At 34.6% G+C, this 18704-nt stretch overlaps 2 protein-coding genes and 1 pseudogene across 2 annotated transcripts; 2 read left to right on the top strand and 1 right to left on the bottom strand.

Annotated features, from left to right (window-relative positions):
* Nucleotides 1-82: 82 nt before the first annotated feature.
* On the top strand, nucleotides 83-3901 carry LOC133679526 (phenylacetaldehyde reductase-like; annotated as a pseudogene).
* Nucleotides 3902-7532: 3631 nt separating this feature from the next.
* On the top strand, nucleotides 7533-9549 carry LOC133679213 (phospholipase A1-Igamma1, chloroplastic-like). Its single transcript, XM_062101742.1, has one exon. It carries the CDS (start codon nucleotides 7629-7631, stop codon nucleotides 9342-9344), a length of 1716 nt encoding a protein of 571 aa, XP_061957726.1. The 5' UTR covers nucleotides 7533-7628; the 3' UTR covers nucleotides 9345-9549.
* Nucleotides 9550-10899: 1350 nt separating this feature from the next.
* LOC133679214 (notchless protein homolog) lies at nucleotides 10900-16985 on the bottom strand. The gene is made up of 13 exons (XM_062101743.1): nucleotides 16687-16985; nucleotides 16495-16576; nucleotides 16295-16384; nucleotides 15876-16001; nucleotides 15365-15492; nucleotides 14428-14627; nucleotides 13777-13840; nucleotides 13439-13549; nucleotides 12448-12585; nucleotides 12103-12245; nucleotides 11963-12017; nucleotides 11556-11612; nucleotides 10900-11472 (listed from the first exon to the last, which is right to left on the bottom strand). Exons 1-13 carry the CDS (start codon nucleotides 16822-16824, stop codon nucleotides 11389-11391), a joined length of 1416 nt encoding a protein of 471 aa, XP_061957727.1. The 5' UTR covers nucleotides 16825-16985; the 3' UTR covers nucleotides 10900-11388.
* Nucleotides 16986-18704: the final 1719 nt, after the last annotated feature.

The following is an 18704-nucleotide window of genomic DNA, read 5'->3' on the forward strand; positions in this document are numbered from 1 at the left end:
ATATATATATAGACACAACCTAGCAGTCAAAACTAGCAAACCCATGTTCAGCATTACTTGTATCTGGCATCTGTGCATTTTTTTTCCCTAGATTTTTATGTATGGTTATCAAATTCAGCTTGGAACTTGATACAAACCATAAATCATTTATTTATTTAATAGAACTTGGATGAGCATGATATTTTTTTTCTTACAAAGTTGATATTTATTATTGATGGGTAGTTGAGAGTGTAAGGCAGGATGGAGAGCTTGTCTTTAATACATGTCACGGCGAGCTGCAGCATTTATTGGAAGCAGATTGAGCAGGGAGCGTCACCCTTTGTTTCTATCAGGGTGTTTTGTCCACCAACTTTACAAGAATAAGCTCCACCTATTAAGTATCAACATCTTCTACCAAGGAATAAGCTCTCTTGTCAGTTACCGGGCAGTCGCCACTGGCACAGAGAGGATGAGCAGAGGAGGGGACGGCAAGGTGGTGTGTGTCACGGGAGGGTCAGGATACATTGCTTCATGGCTAGTTAAGCTTTTGCTTCAACGTGGCTACACTGTCAAAACCACAGTCCGTGACCCAAGTCAGTAAATCACTCTCTATCTCTCTCCTTTTGAGCTCAATTTGGTCACGTTTATTTTTTATGTACTCCAATTATTTTGTTACAGATGATCCAAAGAAAACAGAACACTTGCTTGCACTTGACGGAGCTAAAGAAAGACTTCATTTGTTCAAAGCTAATTTATTGGAAGAAGGGGCTTTTGATACTATTGTTGATGGATGTGAAGGTGTTTTTCACACAGCTTCCCCTTGTTTCTTTTTCACCCAATGACGACCCACAGGTTCTTCCCTCTTATATGCTGCTGGCATTTATCATTTATCATCACTGATTCTTCTGATTTGCAACCAATCTTAGCATCAATTCTCGAGAATCACATGAAACAACTCATGTAATTGTTAGTGATTTAGCTTTTGAATGATGGGGTTCTTCTTAGTTTTCATGTGTGATGAAGTTTGAAGAAAACCCCAAAAGATCCGTTCTTTTTAAGACTGATGGATGGACCAAGAGATTGAGACTACAAGCACCTACAAAACAACCTACGAAACAAGTTTTTTTTTGGGCTTAAGGGACCCTTCACCAAGAAGGGGAGCGCCACCGGTCCGAACATCTCATGAAGAATTGAGGTCGCTCCGGGCATCCCTTGTCAACGGGAGACTTGGGCCAAGCCAACAATTATTATATCAAATAATTTGACAAAACAAGAAAAAGAAATTGCATTACATAAACCAGAATGCAAGAGTGAAAACCGAATGATTGATGACGAAGCCAAGCAGAAAGCTTAACTGAATGAAATAGGATTCTCAAGCATTGGGCCTAAAACATAGTTTTTCTAATTCTATCCGAGAACAGAAGAGGAACGATGACCCAGAGACAACCCAAAAAAGATGAAGAAAAAATGAAAAGGAATCCTGTATGACGTACCAATCTACCTCTCAAATCATTTTGGTGGATTAGTCTTAAAGGGGCTCAAGGAGCTGATTAGGGTTCTGTACTTGTGTTGGGTATCCTAGCGGGACACGCTACCCCCTTGTTCAAACTAGGGTTTTTTTTTTAATTAACCTCTTGATACCTGATATGTTACTGTTTTAAAACTACGGGTAGAAAAAGAAAAAAAACAAGACAATCCAACAATTTTTTCTTTGTTACAGGTTGACCTAATTGATCATGCCTTGAAAGGAACACTAAATGTTCTTAGATCATGTGCAAAAGTTCATTCTATCAGGAGAGTGGTTTTAACCTCTTCAACCGCAGCATGTATATGTAGTGGAAAACCTCTGAACCATGATGTGGTTATTGACGAGACCTGGTATTCAGATCCAGCTATTTGTAAGGAATTGAAGGTCTGTATTATTTGATGATATCTTAGGTTTTTCTTTTCCTTCTAGAGAAATTTTTAGTTGCATTCTTTTCGAATTCCACATGGAGGGCCCTTTGGGGCTTGCTCTGTAAGCTAAAAACTAAATCTTTCATTCTTTCATCTTGTCTCCTGTATTGTTCTTCACGTATTATTTGCTAATGTGAATTTGTGTTCTTTCCCAGGCTTGGTATGCACTTTCAAAAACCTTAGCTGAGGAGGCTGCTTGGAATTTTGCCAAAGAGAATGCTACTGACTTGGTTACAGTGCATCCATCATTTGTGATTGGCCCTCTTTTACAGCCAACTCTTAATTTCAGTGTGGAGATGATTCTCAACCTTGTCAATGGTAATGATCTTCAGCAACTTTTTGCTTGTATCTGAAGCATTTAATACTTTCTCCATCTAACATTAAAATCCTTGTAGCAACCTTCCAGTATGGGAAAAATCTAAATTGAAGGTCTCTACAACTCCAACTGATAGAGCAATTTATCCCTCAGTTGTCATTTCACGATCTTTTGTTATGAGTATGAGTTGCTTTGTTGAGAAATTATCCCATGTGATCTCGTCATTCCATTGAGGCTTTACTGATTTGTGATAGTTGCATTTCATTACAAGTTCAATATAGATGTGCCAAACATCACTCTACTAAGCTAAAATTCTCTTACATATAGGGTTGTGAATTGTGACAGATGCATTCAGTTTCCACCCACAAGCATATTGTACATCTTCTCCCTGCAAATCACTTTAACAATGATTACATTATCAATTTATTGACTACCAAAATTTGAACCTGTCCTTAATAGCTGTTTAAAGAACTTTCCCTTGAACTGTTAGTGTCCTTACTGGCTGCATGTTTTGTTTGGTTCTCATGATGTAATCTGTTTTTGGTGCAGGAGCTGAGACATACCCAAATGGATATTATAGGTGCATCGATGTTAGAGACGTTGCAAACGCACATATTCAAGCTTTTGAAATTCCTTCAGCTAGTGGCAGATATGTTTTGACAGCATATGTCACAACCTTTTCTGAGGTTCTGAAGATCATCGGTGAAAACTATCCTACTTTGCGCCTTCCTGAAAAGTGAGTCATTTATAATGTTCAAATTGAACCATTTTCATGTTAATTTGGCCTTGTTGATTAATCCGGATGGTTGATATTTGATAGCCAATGGGCTTGTAGATAAGATTTTACATTCAAGCCAGCTCGGGCGGAGAGGGGAATGCTACTTGTTAATAGTAATTCTGAAGTTATGCGACCAATTCAGATCAGCAGTTTAGATGAGTTATAAGAAATATGTTAAGAACCATCTTATGCTTTCCCTGTTTTAGAAACTAAACCATGAAAAGAACAAATATTAAAAATACAAGTATGTTTTGAAAATGAAAGTAGAGCCAGTCCCTTCGAGGACAACCGGTAAAGTTGAAGGTAGAGCTACATTTTGAAAACCAAAAATGTGTAATCACGAGCAAACCCTGTACCTTTTTTTCTGTATTGTAGTTGGATGGATATCCTTTTTTCGTTTGTGCTGGCTTGTTTTCTTTAAGCAATTGCTTTGACCCGTCACAGAACTTAGCACCTGTATATTGTTTTTCAACTGTTGCAGAAGTACAGAAAGCATGTTCAAGCCATACCAGGTGTCCGAAGAGAAAGCAAAAACTTTGGGTATCAACTTCACTCCACTGGATTTGTCTCTCGTAGAAACTATTGAGAGCTTGAAGGAGAAGGGCTTTCTCAAAATCTGATTTAGGCTATATTTAAGGGTATGGAGTTCCAGTAAATATACTGGTCCTCTCAGTTTCAGTCAAATTTAATTTTGACAGAGACTTGCTCATCTCAAGTGTTCTCCGTTGTGTTTATGTAGACTGCGTGTGTTGGAGCGGACCATAAGTGCATTATTTTAGGCTTTTCTTAAAATATGATTTGTGAGAGCACTCTGTTTATATGAATTTAGAGAGCTCTTGTTGATTTCATAAATAAAGCCCAGCTCATTTTAGCAGCTTAGCAACTGAAACAACAGGGTAACTCATCACTTTTTGCAGTGTATGCCCTCAACAATCATTTTCTAGTTTCCAAAGCTGTGGAAAAGTGTATCTCAGTTATGCTGAAGATTTGAAAGGTTTTGATTGAATTTGATTAAAACCTGCTGTATATCTCAGATTTTTTTGGTTAAAACTTGAAACCCTCCTCTAGCAGATCTTCTGGGAAAAAAGGACATATTAAATAACTCTTCTTCTTCTTCTTCTTCTTCTTCTGACAGTATCATAGTGAAAGTATGATATAATTTTATGTGCATTCTTGATATCTGAATATAAAATTATGTATAACTTGTAGGATTTGCGTTTTGAAGTCTATTTCCTGTCAATGAGATGTCAGGACATCGTAAAGATTTGGAAGTCTTGTAATGAATTTGCGCTACTGATTCTGTGATGGAATAATCTTAGAACTCAATTCTTGTCTGTTCATTCATGAAAATTTTTTAGCCTCGAGCAATGCTTCACAAATTGCTTGAAGGAGCTCCCACAAAGTTGAATAGTGTTTGATTGGATTCTCTCTTGATCAGCTCTGGCGTCTAAAACAACATTTTCTAGTTCCGTTATTATTAGTATAAAAATTAAAAAAAATATATTTTTATCTAACTTCAAATTATTATTTTTTTATTATTTTTAAATTATTTTAATATATTAATATCAAAAATATATTTTAAAAAAAATATATTATTTTAATGCATTTTCAAGTAATAAGTAATTATTATTCCAATACTAAACATGCTCTAAGCAAACTTTAACTATCGTGTTAATTCCTTAGATTGTGCCTCTTAAATTTAGATCCTACTTAGGTTATTAACCTGTGTTACATTGGAGGAGATTGGATCAAAATTTACTTGAACACAAAATAAATATTTAGATATTATTAATGTTTATTTTTAGTGAAAAAAAAATTAAACTGTATGTAAGTTGATTTTGTATATCTAAAAACAACTTGGATGACATGTGAAAACATAATTTAACTAAAAAAATTTAAGATATATTTTTTTAATATTAAGATAACAACATATTGAATTGACTTGGATCAACTCGAGTTAACATATTAAATTCGTAACTAGGGTTATAAGATTATAATAACTTTATAAAAAACAAATTAAAATAAATTATAAAGTTTCATTCTCAATCAATTCAATATTAAAGAATAAAATTGAATATATATATATATATATATATATATATATATATATATATGAAAAATAACTCGAGTCAATCCACAAAACTCATAACCTGGGTTATGAGATCAAGATAACCTCAAGAAATTTTTTTAAAAAAAGTAACATGATTTAACTTGAATTAAACTGTTAAATTTATGGCTTTGATCATGAGACTGATATAACCTTATATAGAGCAAATTAAAAAAAAAGTTATAAAACTCAATTATCAAGCAACATTGTCAGATCCAATTTTGAATGATGAAATTTGTAAAAATTTTAATTAAAAAATAGTTCAAAAAATAAGCCAAGTCAACACAGATTAACTCGTTAAGTATTATTCTTGGGTCACAAAGTAGAGATAACCTAATAAAAAATAAACAAAAATAAATGATAAAACTTAATTCTCAATCAAACACAATATTAAATGATGAGTTTGGGGAAAAAAGAGTCAAATAAAAAAACAAATTCAGTCAATTGGGTTAACCCATCAAACCTATGGCATGAGTCATGAGATGGGGACAATCCAATAAAAAGCAAATCCAATGCTGAAGGACTCGTGATCCGAGTAATGAGACCGAGATAACCTCTTAGAAAAAATAACAAAAATAAAACAACTTGATTTAACCAAGGTAAAAATATCAAAACCTGCAACCTTGATCTTGAGACTAAGATGTCCCAATATAAAGCAAATTGAGATAGATTATGAAGCTTAATTCCCAACCGACTCAATGTTGAATGAAAAAGTTGAAAAAAAATCTAATTAAAAGATAACATAAAAAATTAACCCGATTCAACTCAAGTTAATTCGTTAAGCAATATTCTTGAGTCATGAAGCCGAAATAACCTAATAAAAAACAAACAAAACAAGTCATGAGCCTAATTTTTAATTAACTCAAAATTAAAAGATAAAAATGAAGGGGGGGAAGCTTATTAAAAAAAAACTTGAGTTAACTTATTAAATTCACGATGGTATGAGAATGAGATAACCCAATAAAAAATAAATTTAAAGAGTTGATCGTATAGCCAGTGGTATAACTTTATATGCATACTGAAAATAAATCAAGCATAATTTCCAGAATGTGTGTGTTTCAAGCCCATTTCTTGACAGGTCAGGAGCTTAACTTGCCTTGTTGCTGTGATGAAGTGATTTTGCAACTCGATTATGATTCACGAAAACCTGTTTGTCTCAAGCAAATAATTAACCATCAAACACTAAAACAACATGAATCCTTAATATGTTTTTTTTATTCATTTTATAATAAATTCAAGTCTCAGCTCAGTCGGTCGGTGAGGCCGTGTCAAGCAATAGATCACTAGCGCAAGGGTGCATTTTTTTTTTCTTCTAAATTGTGATAATAGACTAGATATTGTCCGTCACAATTAATTTTTCAGAAAAATAATTAAATTCGAGTATTAAATTGATGATTTTTAAGTATTAAGAGTTATGGCGGACCTTGTGCTAGCCTTTTCTCTTTATTTTTTTCTCTTTGTTTTGTTTTTTTACACCCCCCACGTAAAATTTACTGGACTCATTTATTTTTTAATTTTAATATATTTCTTAAATATTATTATAAGTTTTTATTTCAGTTTAAATAAATTTTTTTAGTTATCATGTATTTTTTCTCAAAATAACAATACTAATAATAAATTATTTATAAAAAATCGATTGAAATGGAATGTTTATTATTAAAATGTTTTGTGAGATTTGAAACATGATTTTATCGTATTTGTGATTTTTTTAGTTTTTAATTATATAAAATATAAATATATTATTTTAATATATTTTTAATTTACTTCAACAATAATGAGATTTAAAAAAAAAACAGAAATAATATTCCCATTTAAAAACATTATATTAGTTAAGATAAACCAGAGACATGCTAAAATTATCTTAATAGAAAAAAATCTAAAACAACTGTAATTTCAGGCTTAACAATGCCAAAACAAATTCCAAGGACCTGCAAAAAAAAAATTACTTTTAAAAAAATTTGGGTTTCCGCAGTTTAACACGACATTCAAACTAGCATTCCTTCAAAGGTTGCTGGACTGGAATTTGCTAAAAAAGAAGAAGAAGAAGAAGAAGAAGAAGACGAAGAAAATGCCGTTAATTTACTAATTTTTATTTTCTTGGAAAGAATTAGGCGCCCCCAAATCTCCCTTTCTTATTAATCAATGGAAGGATTACGTCCCCACCTACATATTCTCAAGTCTCAATAATCATATAAACAGACAAATATGTGTCATGCATGCAAGCCATCGCATCCACCTTATCTCCTTTGACTGGTCCAAGCAACCATGTGGAGGGTCATAGCTTGAACAAGCTTTGATTTTTCAATGCTGCTATGTTATTTACCCAGTCCAAGAGAGTGACTGAAGAGAGAACAAAAAACAATAAATTATCGCAGACTGTTGGGTTATTTTGAAGATACAGAAAAGATGTGAGCTTCCGGGAAGATGGTCTAAGCCGTCGAAATGTTGTGCTTGAAAATTAAACTCATTGACCCAATTTCTTGCCTACTCTCATGTATAGCTTATATAAGGCTCTCCTTCATGTATCTTTCACAACCCAACAAAGTACAGACACTTTCGCTTCACTGTTTGAGAATCTCGTTTTCTTGGTTCCAAATCACAGGCTTTTCAGCAATTCTAGGACCGCCATGGAGATGTCACCATTTAGACAAGTCACAACAGAGGAAACAAGGTCAAGGAAAACCAGAAGAGCGTGGAAGTTGAAGCTTAATATCACTTGGCATGCTATCAAGAAGGCAGTAAGTTACAACGTCAAGAAACGTCTCCACCTGCATCTTCATTTAAGCTGTGCAAGAAGCATGAGACGGCTTTCCACTAACCAAGCCCATCAGGAACTAGCTGTGAAGCCACATCAAGCTTCCAAACCAAAGCAAAAGGCTAGAAATCCCAGCAAAACACTAGCATCCCTCCTCCATGTGCCATATACAGCTTTGGATTTTGTAGACCGAGGAGATCACATGACTCCTACACTATCTCCCAAGCAGAGTATATCAGCAGTGTGGAAAGAAATCCACGGCTCAAGCAATTGGGAGACCCTTCTTGACCCTCTCCACCCGAGTCTTCGACGAGAAATTCTCAAATATGGAGAATTTGTTCAGGGCACATATGATGCCTTCGACTTTGATCCTTTATCAGATTTTTGTGGGAGTTGCAGGTATAACCGGCGTAAATTTTTTGAAACATTAGGCCTCACAAAGCATGGTTACAAGGTGAAAAAGTACATTTATGCCTTGTCCCATGTAGATGTGCCTGAGTGGTTGAAGAGGTCATACACTACGTGGAGCAAAGATTCCAACTGGATGGGTTATGTTGCTGTAAGCAGAAGAGAAGAATCACAGAGAATCGGCCGGAGAGACATAATGGTCGCATGGCGAGGCACTGTGTCACCATCAGAGTGGTTCAAAGACCTCACCACAAGTCTAGAACATATTGACAACACAAATGTTAAAGTTCAAGAAGGGTTCCTCAGTGTTTACAAATCCAAGGATGAGTTGACAAGGTATAATAAGTTAAGTGCCTCTGAGCAGGTTATGCAAGAAGTGATGAGACTAGTGAATTTTTATAGAGGAAAGGGTGAAGAGGTTAGCTTGACAGTTACAGGGCATAGCTTAGGAGGTGCATTGGCACTCCTCAATGCTTATGAGGCTGCAACTGCCATTCCTGATCTATTTGTTAGCGTCATTTCTTTTGGCGCACCAAGGGTTGGAAACATCGCCTTCAAGGAGAAGCTCAACGAATTAGGAGTCAAGACCCTACGTGTTGTAGTTAAGCAAGATATAGTCCCAAAACTACCAGGCCTGTTGAACAAAATGCTTAACAAGTTTCATGGACTCACCGGGAAGTTGAATTGGGTTTATAGGCATGTAGGAACTCAATTGAAGCTTGATGCATTTATGTCACCCTACTTGAAGCCTGAATCTGACTTGTCAGGGTCTCATAATCTGGAGCTGTATCTTCACCTGATAGATGGATTTCTTAGCAAGAAATCCAAGTATCGATGGAATGCTAGGAGAGATTTGGCATTGGTGAACAAGGGTAGTGACATGCTGATAGAGGATCTGAAAATACCAGAGTTCTGGTACCAGTTTCCATACAAGGGGCTCGTGTTGAACCAATACGGTAGATGGGTTAAACCTGGCAGGCTGCCTGAAGATATCCCTTCTCCACTGAGTATCGATACGCCACCGAAACATGGTCGCCAATCTTAGATTACGTTGCACAGTTCCCAGTTTTCGTTTAATGTTAAGGCTTCAAATTCGTTGATTTTTTTGATTCGTCTCCAAGAAGGAGTAGCTGATTTGATTTATTCTCTGCATCTCAAGTCTTTTTTTCTTTTCTTACTGGAAACATAGTGATAGTGTTGTTATGTTTCTCTCTTGTACCTAGTAATCATGATTTGGATTTGGCTCGGCATTGTTGGCTGTCTTTCCTCTTCTTATATTATCTTTTTCCTCTTCTGAGTTGATTACGTAAAAAAATAAAACATTAGAGTTCTCATTGCACAAAAGAAAGGAACAGCAAAATCTTTTCAAAATATCCATGGAAAGTTACAGGTTTTTCTTCATCATTCATTACAAAGGCTCGAACTGAAGCCACGGCTGGAGGGGAGAACAAACCGAATGCCATCCAAGCTCTATTTAGCCAAAGTTATTGGTCTAAGAACTCACTCAATTTGATCCAATATATATCAGCATCACTCATCTTGACACAGACGATCCAAAGAAAACAGAACACTTGCTTGCACTTGATGGAGCTATGGAAAGACTTCCCTTGTTCGAAGCAAATTTCCCGAGAGAATGTACGCTACCTCGACAAATCATGCATCAGTTTTTGGATTGGAAAGGATTAGCAATTTTAGTCGTTAAAGCTTCAAGGACCAGAAAGGCAGTTTATCAGATGGGTCACCTGCAGTTGTTTTTCCATTTCAGTGCCCCATCTATAGCATTATCATTTGCGACTTGTATTTTCCAGTCCAGTGTGTCTCATACTCTCATCTTTTGTATAATGACGGGCTATTTGGTCTCTTTATTCTTTCAATTTTTTGATTGAAACCCCCAACTCTTTGTCATGTTAATTGAGTCCCTCTACTCTTCTTTGTGTATTAAAGTTGCCTCTCGCCCTCCTGCAGTGCACCGTTCTAGTAGAATACTCAGTTGAATGTTTATTTTTCATTTTCTTATTTCTTTGATTACATTTCTTCAAAAAATAAAAGGGTTATTCTAACATAAAGACCTCTCTTGTTTTTTTTTTTTTGTTTTTTTTTGTTTCAGGCAGAAATAATTTATTCTGTTCAAAAGAGATAATAAACAGGTGTTAAAAATGAGCTCTTTTTTTCCTAAAAAAAGAAATGGAAATTCTATTAAGAAGGTCACTTAGCGCATCCTCGAGAATTTGCCTCAAACATTATAAAAGCACTTCATGGTTGCTTGCCTTGGACTGCTATCCAGCCCACAATTAGCACAAATAATGGCCCCATACCTTAATAAAAAGCCTGCTAGAGTAGATAGGCCGTAGTAATTTTACTTGATGTTGGTGGATATTATTTTTTAAAATAATTTTTAAAAAAAAATATTAAAATAATTTTTTTATTTTTTAAAATTTATTTTTAAAATCAACTTATCAAAACAATTAATTTAAAATAAAAAAAAATCAAAACTTCGTAGAAATACTGCAATCCCATACAGGTCCCTACACAAGCGAGAAGGACTAGGGAGAAGGACTAGGAAAACGACAGGCAGCCGAATACGGGATAAACATGGTATATTAACACAAGTTTCCACTATATTTCAATACTGTAGATTCAGGAAAATAACTAACACGAAGTTTTGACATTCACAGCATATCAAGGTGGATCCACAACTCTAGCCTATATAATGATACACACAAGAAAAGGATGAAAATCTTGCAAAATTGTTCACATTATAAAAGCTTTAGCCATTTTTTACCTATCTTCTATTCAGATTCAGCACATCCATGCAAGTTTGTGCGACCTGAAAATTGTGACAGATATGCTAGAATCCAAATTTCTACCTCTGCAACACCTGTGACAAATGTCGCAAAATTATGGTACCAAGGTGAAAAGACGAATCCTTCTCATAGCTGATACATCAGTTACTTGTTCCCGAAAGAATGTGCATACCACTTGCAGCATATATTCGGATATTACCAAATAGATTGTTGTTTGACAGCCAAATCATTACATCATTTAACATTTCAACCGTCTCCCAGTAGCTTTGTCCCCATCAGTTAATCTTAGCCCATCCATAATTTCAATACTCTATCCTTACCACCAGAAGCTACTTTCTCACCATCTGGACTCCAATCAACGGCAAATACCTTACCACAAAGAATCAGAGCTAAAATATCAGTATTCAAATAATATATGCATCAAATGGCCATACGTTCACAGTGGAACATACCTCATCTGCATGGCCAGGAAGATCTTGCTTTAATTTCTGTGTTCGTATATCCCAAATCTGGAAAGGGAAGTAATTATAGGGTCAGAGGAATGGAGAAAGGGGCAGGCGACAAGAGGAAGCGCCTTGCAGAATAATACACTTCGGCACAAATTGCATGCAATGGCAGGGAGAAGTGCATTTCCTTCTTTACAGAAGATCAGTTAATCATTGAAGGAAAACCATAATAGATTAATATGATTCATGAAGAGAGGTACCAGAAAGCGGAAACTACATTCTCACACATATGGGGCCCCACTAAATAAGGACCAAACATCCTTTCATTGTGTTTGGACCAAAGTGTATATAACCAAGCGGTCCTTTTGAAACCCCAAATACCAAAAGAAAAGGTTTAGAGTGGATAGAATTACCTTCAGCGTAGAGTCTTTGCTCCCACTTAAAAGAAGCCTACTGTCCGCGGACCAGCTGCAGAGCATCGTGCAATTTTTAATGAGAACAGCTACAAAAGTTTAGAGTATGGATATTCAGAAGTGATTAAAACAAATCAAACCTGATCTGATAAACAGGTCCGACATGGCCACGAAAAGCAGCAACAAATTTCCCAGTAATGCCATTCCATAGCTTCACAGATTTATCAAATGATGCACTAGCTACCCAATTCCCATCAGGTGAGAAGTATACATGATTTACAAGCTGCAGCAACCAAAAAGAAGTAAAATACTTCAGTTAAAAAAATAATTGAATTATAATTGCATTTCAAGACTCCACTTGCAGACAGAATTTGCAAGATTCAGAGTATATGTCAACACTTGGCCTCTTTACATTGCACTCCCTACAAACAAGATCAAGAACTAGGATTGCAAGCACAACAGAAAAGCATTCATATCCTTTGTACCTGTTGATGACCTGTCATGCGAGTTTTAGGGTGTTTGCTGACAGCGGGTTCCCAGAGGAACATGGTAAAATCATCAGAACCTGAAACTAGTCTTTCAGGAGCATTGCCTTTCATTTTATTGTACCTTTCCAGAGCAACCTATAACATTTATTAATAGGTAGGAATAATCAGTTCCATATAGACAGGAAAACTGTAGGCTCTTTAGCACAAAGCGCAACATTAAAAAGAGAACTTCAGAAGCTGGAAATCAACGCCTTTTGTTTTGTTTTGCTGCAGTTTTCTGGAAATCATGGAACACCCTAGACACATAGCTCTAACTCAAGTAAACCCTTCCATCACAACAATGAGCAAACCCCAAGAGGAAAAAAGAAAACAAGTGCCTCACATTCTTGCACTATATTGACTACTGATAGGAGCAAATAAATTAAGCAGGAGCCAAGAGAAGTCCCCTCTCCCCTCAACTCAAATAATGTCCTAGACAAATAGATGGTAAGAAAATTATTTTACATTAAGTTTTAGTAAGTAAATATTTTTAACTAAATATGATGTCAGATAACAAAAATAAATGATTAAGTATTTGATGGGATTGAAGACCATGCCCAAAGGAGGCTCCCAGAAAGCAACTTCAGCCTCTCTTTTTTCCCATTCATTTACATGGTAACATCCCTCTGCATAAATTAGTAAAAATCCAGCTTCAAGGTATAAATCAACAAAGTTTCAGCACTACACAGAGGTCCATCAACCATTCAACTACTACGTATGAAGTTCTTGAACATTCACAACAGATAGCTACCACTGGGTGAACATTCTTTAACTAATGACTAGATTTAAAATTTTGAAACTGCATCAAAAAATCCATACTCATATCCCTTGATATTAAACTAATTCATAGATGGTAAATAAATATGGTCCCAAGCAGAAAACACTAGAAGATAAATGTCTTGAGCCATTTTCATCACAATGCAACAACTGAAGCAACTAGCAACCTTACCTTCTTCATTTCCTCTGGAGAAGAATGTGTTTTTCCTGTATGATCAAAAGCTCCTGTGCGAAGAACATACTCAGTGCTCAATGCGAGAGAGTTAACCCAATGCCCATGACCCTAAAACAAGAACCATATGCACAAGGACTTATAAACAGAGGAACTACCATTTTCACATCAACAATTGAAGTTTGAGATTATTAATTGGAAACCTAAGATCTGATTGGTAATTGTAACAAAGAACATTCCTTTTCAGAAACAATAAGCAAACCTATACAGCATAAATGTGGTCAGAAAATGCAGTACTAAAATATTGTCAAAGAAACAAAATATGCCCGTACAATTACCTTCAATTCACGAATAAGCTTCCCTTGTGATGTTTCCCACACTTTAATGGTACAATCCTGGGAGCTGCACCAGTTAGATGAAGACAAATGTGAAATGTATGGCTAAAGCAAGGGCAGTGGCCATTGAACCACAGTTTGACAACGTTTGATTTTCTGAGAACTAGGTTTATGAGTTAAAGAGTAATTTGTACTAGCATAAAATCATAAAGGCAGATAAAGCCAGCTAATCTTCCAGAAAGAAAGCCCTGTCAATTTTCCACTTTTTCTTGTTTATGGAAGGAAAGAAATGCAGTCCGCTTTGCAGTGGACTTTGGAGTCTTCTAATTGTTTCAAAGTCAATTAACTATATATAAGTCCCTTTTGTATTGACTGAATTTAGTTCGCTTTTTCATATGATGAGCTTCCAGTAAGTATTGGGCAGAGCTTATGTATATCCAGTAGTTCAATTTCAAGTGTCAATGAAAATTCCTACTTTTTTTTTTAATATTCCAGTCTCCTGTCCTCTCTAGCACTGATCAGCTATATCCTAAACCAGGATTCTTGGGTGGATCGGCCAAAAAACTTGTAAATTTTAAGCTCTTAGATTAGAATAGGAGTAGTGGTTGTCTGATGAACATTTTCACATAATTGTAGACAGAAAAGCCTACGTACCCAGTATAAATTACTCCATCTCCACCCCATTTTACACAAGTTATTGCAAGTGTGTGTCCACTAAGACAAATAACAGATTTTCTTAGTGATATGTCCCATATGCGTGCATCTCCATCTTTGCTAGCACTAACAAAGCGACGGCAAGGAGCATTCAAATGGACTGGTTCCCAAGATATGCCAGTAATCCATTTCTTGTGGCCCTGGAACGAGGCAAATTGCAAAATATCAGTTTCTAGACAATTATTTGTTAGCACAACAATTAAACACCAAATAGGATATTCCCTAAATGGTATGAAAATTTCTACAATGTTGATTGCAAAAACAATTCGAATTTATGAGGGAAAAAAGAAACTAATTGAATGTTGTAGGTCCATATCTAACTTTGTCCAGAAGTCAAGTTAAAATAGAATAATTACTGTTTATAGGCCCAGAAAAGACACAGGACCTTGTAGCCGTTTCGTTGTAACATTTTCCCAAGTTTTCACCAAAAACGTTTCTGACACTTTAAATGAAAAAACTCTTGGCATGCAGAAGCAATAAGGACACAAAGATCATCTCTGATTTATTTTATTTTCTTTTTAAAAAATAAGGGAGTGAGCAACAGAATCTTTACTCGAGAAGACACAACACTTCTCCATAATAATTTAGTCATGCATCTAATAAGTTAGATACATCCATCAGCAAAGACAGATTACCACACTGATGAATCAAATGGAAGCAGACACGAATAAATAAGCATGACCCTTAGGGTAAATATTTAGGATACAACCAAACTATTAGACCCAACCAAAAGGAGTACGACTACGTACATAGTATTTGAGACTGTAAGATGAAACGAGTTGCACCTAAATGCTTCAAGAGCATGTCAAAATTGAAATTGACAACCAACTCAAGTGGGATATGAACTATCAGCTATTCTAGCATATAAAGACTTTACCACAAGCTGATTCCCTGATGGCTTTCCCGTCTGAGGATCCCAACACTGAAGTTCTCCAGCCTTGCTCCCACTCACCAGATGCTTACCATCTGGTGACCATGCAATGCAAAGAACCCAATTCTTATGTCCTGCATCAAGTAGTTCATATATGATCAATGCAATAAGTGGAGAGGAATGAACAAATGGGCTGAAGAACCCTGCATTGTGAAACATCAAATACCATCCAAAATAGGCCTCTTTCCTAGGTATGAAGAATCCACAATGAACACAATCATGCATAAGCTTGTTTCAGTTTTGTTAAGATAATCAATCTGAGATCTAACATATCATCAAAATGACCAATAAAATAATTTACTCTGCCCACTCAAATTAAAAAAAAAAAAAAAAGTCTTTCCAAAAAGAAACATGTGCATATAATGTCAAACTTGATTTTGTCACAGTAATCAGCTACAGAAACTTCAACTATTAAGAACAAACAGGCTAAGAGAGTGATATGGCCTAGATTTTTTACCTGTACATGTAAACATCGGTGTCTGGGTATTAAGGTCCCATAGACGAACAGTGGTATCCCCAGAGCCACTGGCCAGCTGCCGCCCATCAGGACTAAAGGCAACTGAAAGTACAGCTTCCGCATGACCTGTGGTGACACAAAACAGAGGCAGCACGTGTAAGAAAAACATACAACATCATTAACCTGTGTGATGGTAATTTAACTAAACAAAAAATGAAACCATCACATGCATGTAGAGGGGTAAAAAATTCTTCAGAGGTAGAGCTAGAAGAGTTTCATAGGAGATGAACAGCATTAGCTGCTCGAAACCAATATATCAAAAGAAAGCAAGCAACATTCCCGCCATTCATAACAGTAGTTAAGCAAGCAGATAAAAATTGTCATAAAATGTTCATACAATAACTCGAGCGCAATCATACCAGCAATAGTCGCTGAACAACGATTAACTGGACGAATTCGGAAAATAGCTTGTGGTTGACAAACAATCGCCAGTACCTTCTCCACCGAAACTGAAAGCCCGTAAAAATCAACAAATTAACCTTTCCCACACGCACCAAAAACAAAAATCTATAGACAAAACTAAAATGTTACGATTCTCCTTCTTTTAACTCTCACTAACCTTTGTTTTTCTGTAAGTAAGTTTCAAGTGGCACAACAAGCTCTTGATCCGATATATAAAAAGCATACGGTAACTTCTCTTCCTGAGCCGAAAAAGACACGAGATTCAATAGGCTTTTTCAAATTTTAATGCATTGTTTTTAGTGACTAAAACATTCCCAGTATTGCAAAACAAATGAAAATCGAAACTTACATTGTTAAGAAGCTTATTAACGATTTGTTGAAGTTGTTGTGGACCAGCGTTTTGAGGAAGATATAGAGGAGCTCCAAGTGGCGTCCCTTCTGGGTCTGTGAATTGGCACATAACATTGTTCACTGCTTCATCCTCCATCTTTGCTTATTCAATATTGTGCCTTCTTGTGTTTGTCTATTTATATATATATTTTTATACCTACAAAATGGGAATTGGGAGGTTTTTGGGTTTATGGCTCCGTCACTCTGCAACTGGAAGTGAAGAGGACTTAGAATTAGGGTTTAAATTTTAGGGGTTTAAGAACCTGTCGGTTATTTTTTTATTTATTTAAAAATATGTTGGAATAATTTTTTAAAATTTATTTTTTAATATAAAAAAATAATTTAAAGAAAAAAATAAAAAAAATATTTAAAAATAAAAAAACGCAAAAGGTGTGTGGTTGATGTATTGTGAGTGCTTACATGGAATTTGCTTTCTGGATTCACTGCTGATTACATGGCTTCCTTTGGCACACGCAGCCGCAGGTAAATTTTTAAAAAAAATTTTTATTAGATTGTAAAATTAACATTAACATTATTAATATTATTAACATTGACATTGATATATAAAAATCAAAGGATAGTGTTTTTTCACTGTATATCACACCAATAAATATTATTTATTGCAATGAAAAAATTTTCCTTATATTTTTTTATTTTTCTAGATTTTTTTTTTCTAATTCATCCTAAGTTTGTTATAGGTAAAACTAATTTTTAATGTGCACCACACCGCAAGACCTTGTTCATTGTAGTATTTTTTTATTATTTTTTTAATTTTATTTTTTAATATTTAATTTATTGAAGATTAGGTTTTATATGTTATTGTGATTTATTTTTTATGCAGTTATCCTGGTCTCATGACATGTATCACATATATGATGAATTAACTCAGATGATTAGAGTTTTTTTAAAAATTTTATTATTTAACGTTGAGTTGATTAAAATTAGGTTTTATTATTTATTTCGTTTTGTTTTCTAAGATGTTATCTTAGTCTCATGATGGGAGGTGTTTGGTGGATTAACCCTAATTAACTCAAATTTTTTTCTTCTTTTAATTTGTATTTTTTTTTCAATTTCATCATTCAACACTAAAATGATTAAGAAATAGACTTCGTGATTTATTTTGATTTGCTTTCTATAAAATTATTATAGTCTCATAACTCAGGTCGCGGATTTAACGGGTTAACCCGAGCAAATCCATGTCGTTTTATTGTGCCATATTTTTAGATTGAATTTTTTTTCCAAGTTCATCATTTAACAATGGGTTTATTAAAAATCAAATTTTATAATTTGTTTTGTTTTACTTCATATGAGATTGTCTCAGTCTCATAACCCGAGTTATAGGTTTGACATGTTGACTCGGATTATTTTTTTTGTTCACTTTGTATAAGGTTATCCCGATCTCGTAATCCAAGTCACAAATTTAGAGGGTTAACTCAAGTTTTTTTATTTAGTTTTATTCTTCAACACTAAGTTAATTAGAAATGAAGTTTTACAATTTGTGTTGATTTACTTTATATAACATTATCATAATCTTGTGATTCAAATTGTGAATTTAACAGGGTAATATGAGTTAACTCGAGTTGATTTAATATGTTACCATTACAATATTATTGTTAAAAAAATGTCTTCAATTTTTATAAGTTAAATTATTTTTTTACCGATTATTTAGGTTGCCTCTAAACTCATCAACTCAACCAGGTCGCATTAGATTAACCTCCACATGGTTTAAAAAACAATTATACTAAAAAAAATTAACAATACCTGAATATTTCTTTTTATCTTGAAAAAATAAACTTAATTTAACTCACAGTGCAAGCCAACAATGTAATTATATTATACTCTAAAGGCATCAGTTTTTCATTGTGCAAATCCAGTAGTTTGTTTTTTCTTTTATTTTTTTTCCCTCTTTTCATTTAATTTTTGTTTGTTTAATTTAGTTTTTAAATATTATTTTTTTATTTAATTATCATACTCTTA

The sequence above is a fragment of the Populus nigra genome, chromosome 19 (genome assembly GCF_951802175.1).
Source record: "Populus nigra chromosome 19, ddPopNigr1.1, whole genome shotgun sequence".
Taxonomy (NCBI): domain Eukaryota; kingdom Viridiplantae; phylum Streptophyta; class Magnoliopsida; order Malpighiales; family Salicaceae; genus Populus; species Populus nigra.

Coding starts and splice junctions, on each gene's coding strand:
- LOC133679213 (XM_062101742.1), top strand. CDS start 7,629: ATGTATAGCTTATATAAGGCTCTCCTTCATGTATCTTTCACAACCCAA.
- LOC133679214 (XM_062101743.1), bottom strand. CDS start 16,824: ATGGAGGATGAAGCAGTGAACAATGTTATGTGCCAATTCACAGACCCA. Junction 14,628..15,364: donor CATCAGGGAATCAGCTTGTG/GTAAAGTCTTTA, acceptor GCCTCGTTCCAG/GGCCACAAGAAATGGATTAC. Junction 12,018..12,102: donor GGACCTGTTTATCAGATCAG/GTTTGATTTGTT, acceptor GATGCTCTGCAG/CTGGTCCGCGGACAGTAGGC.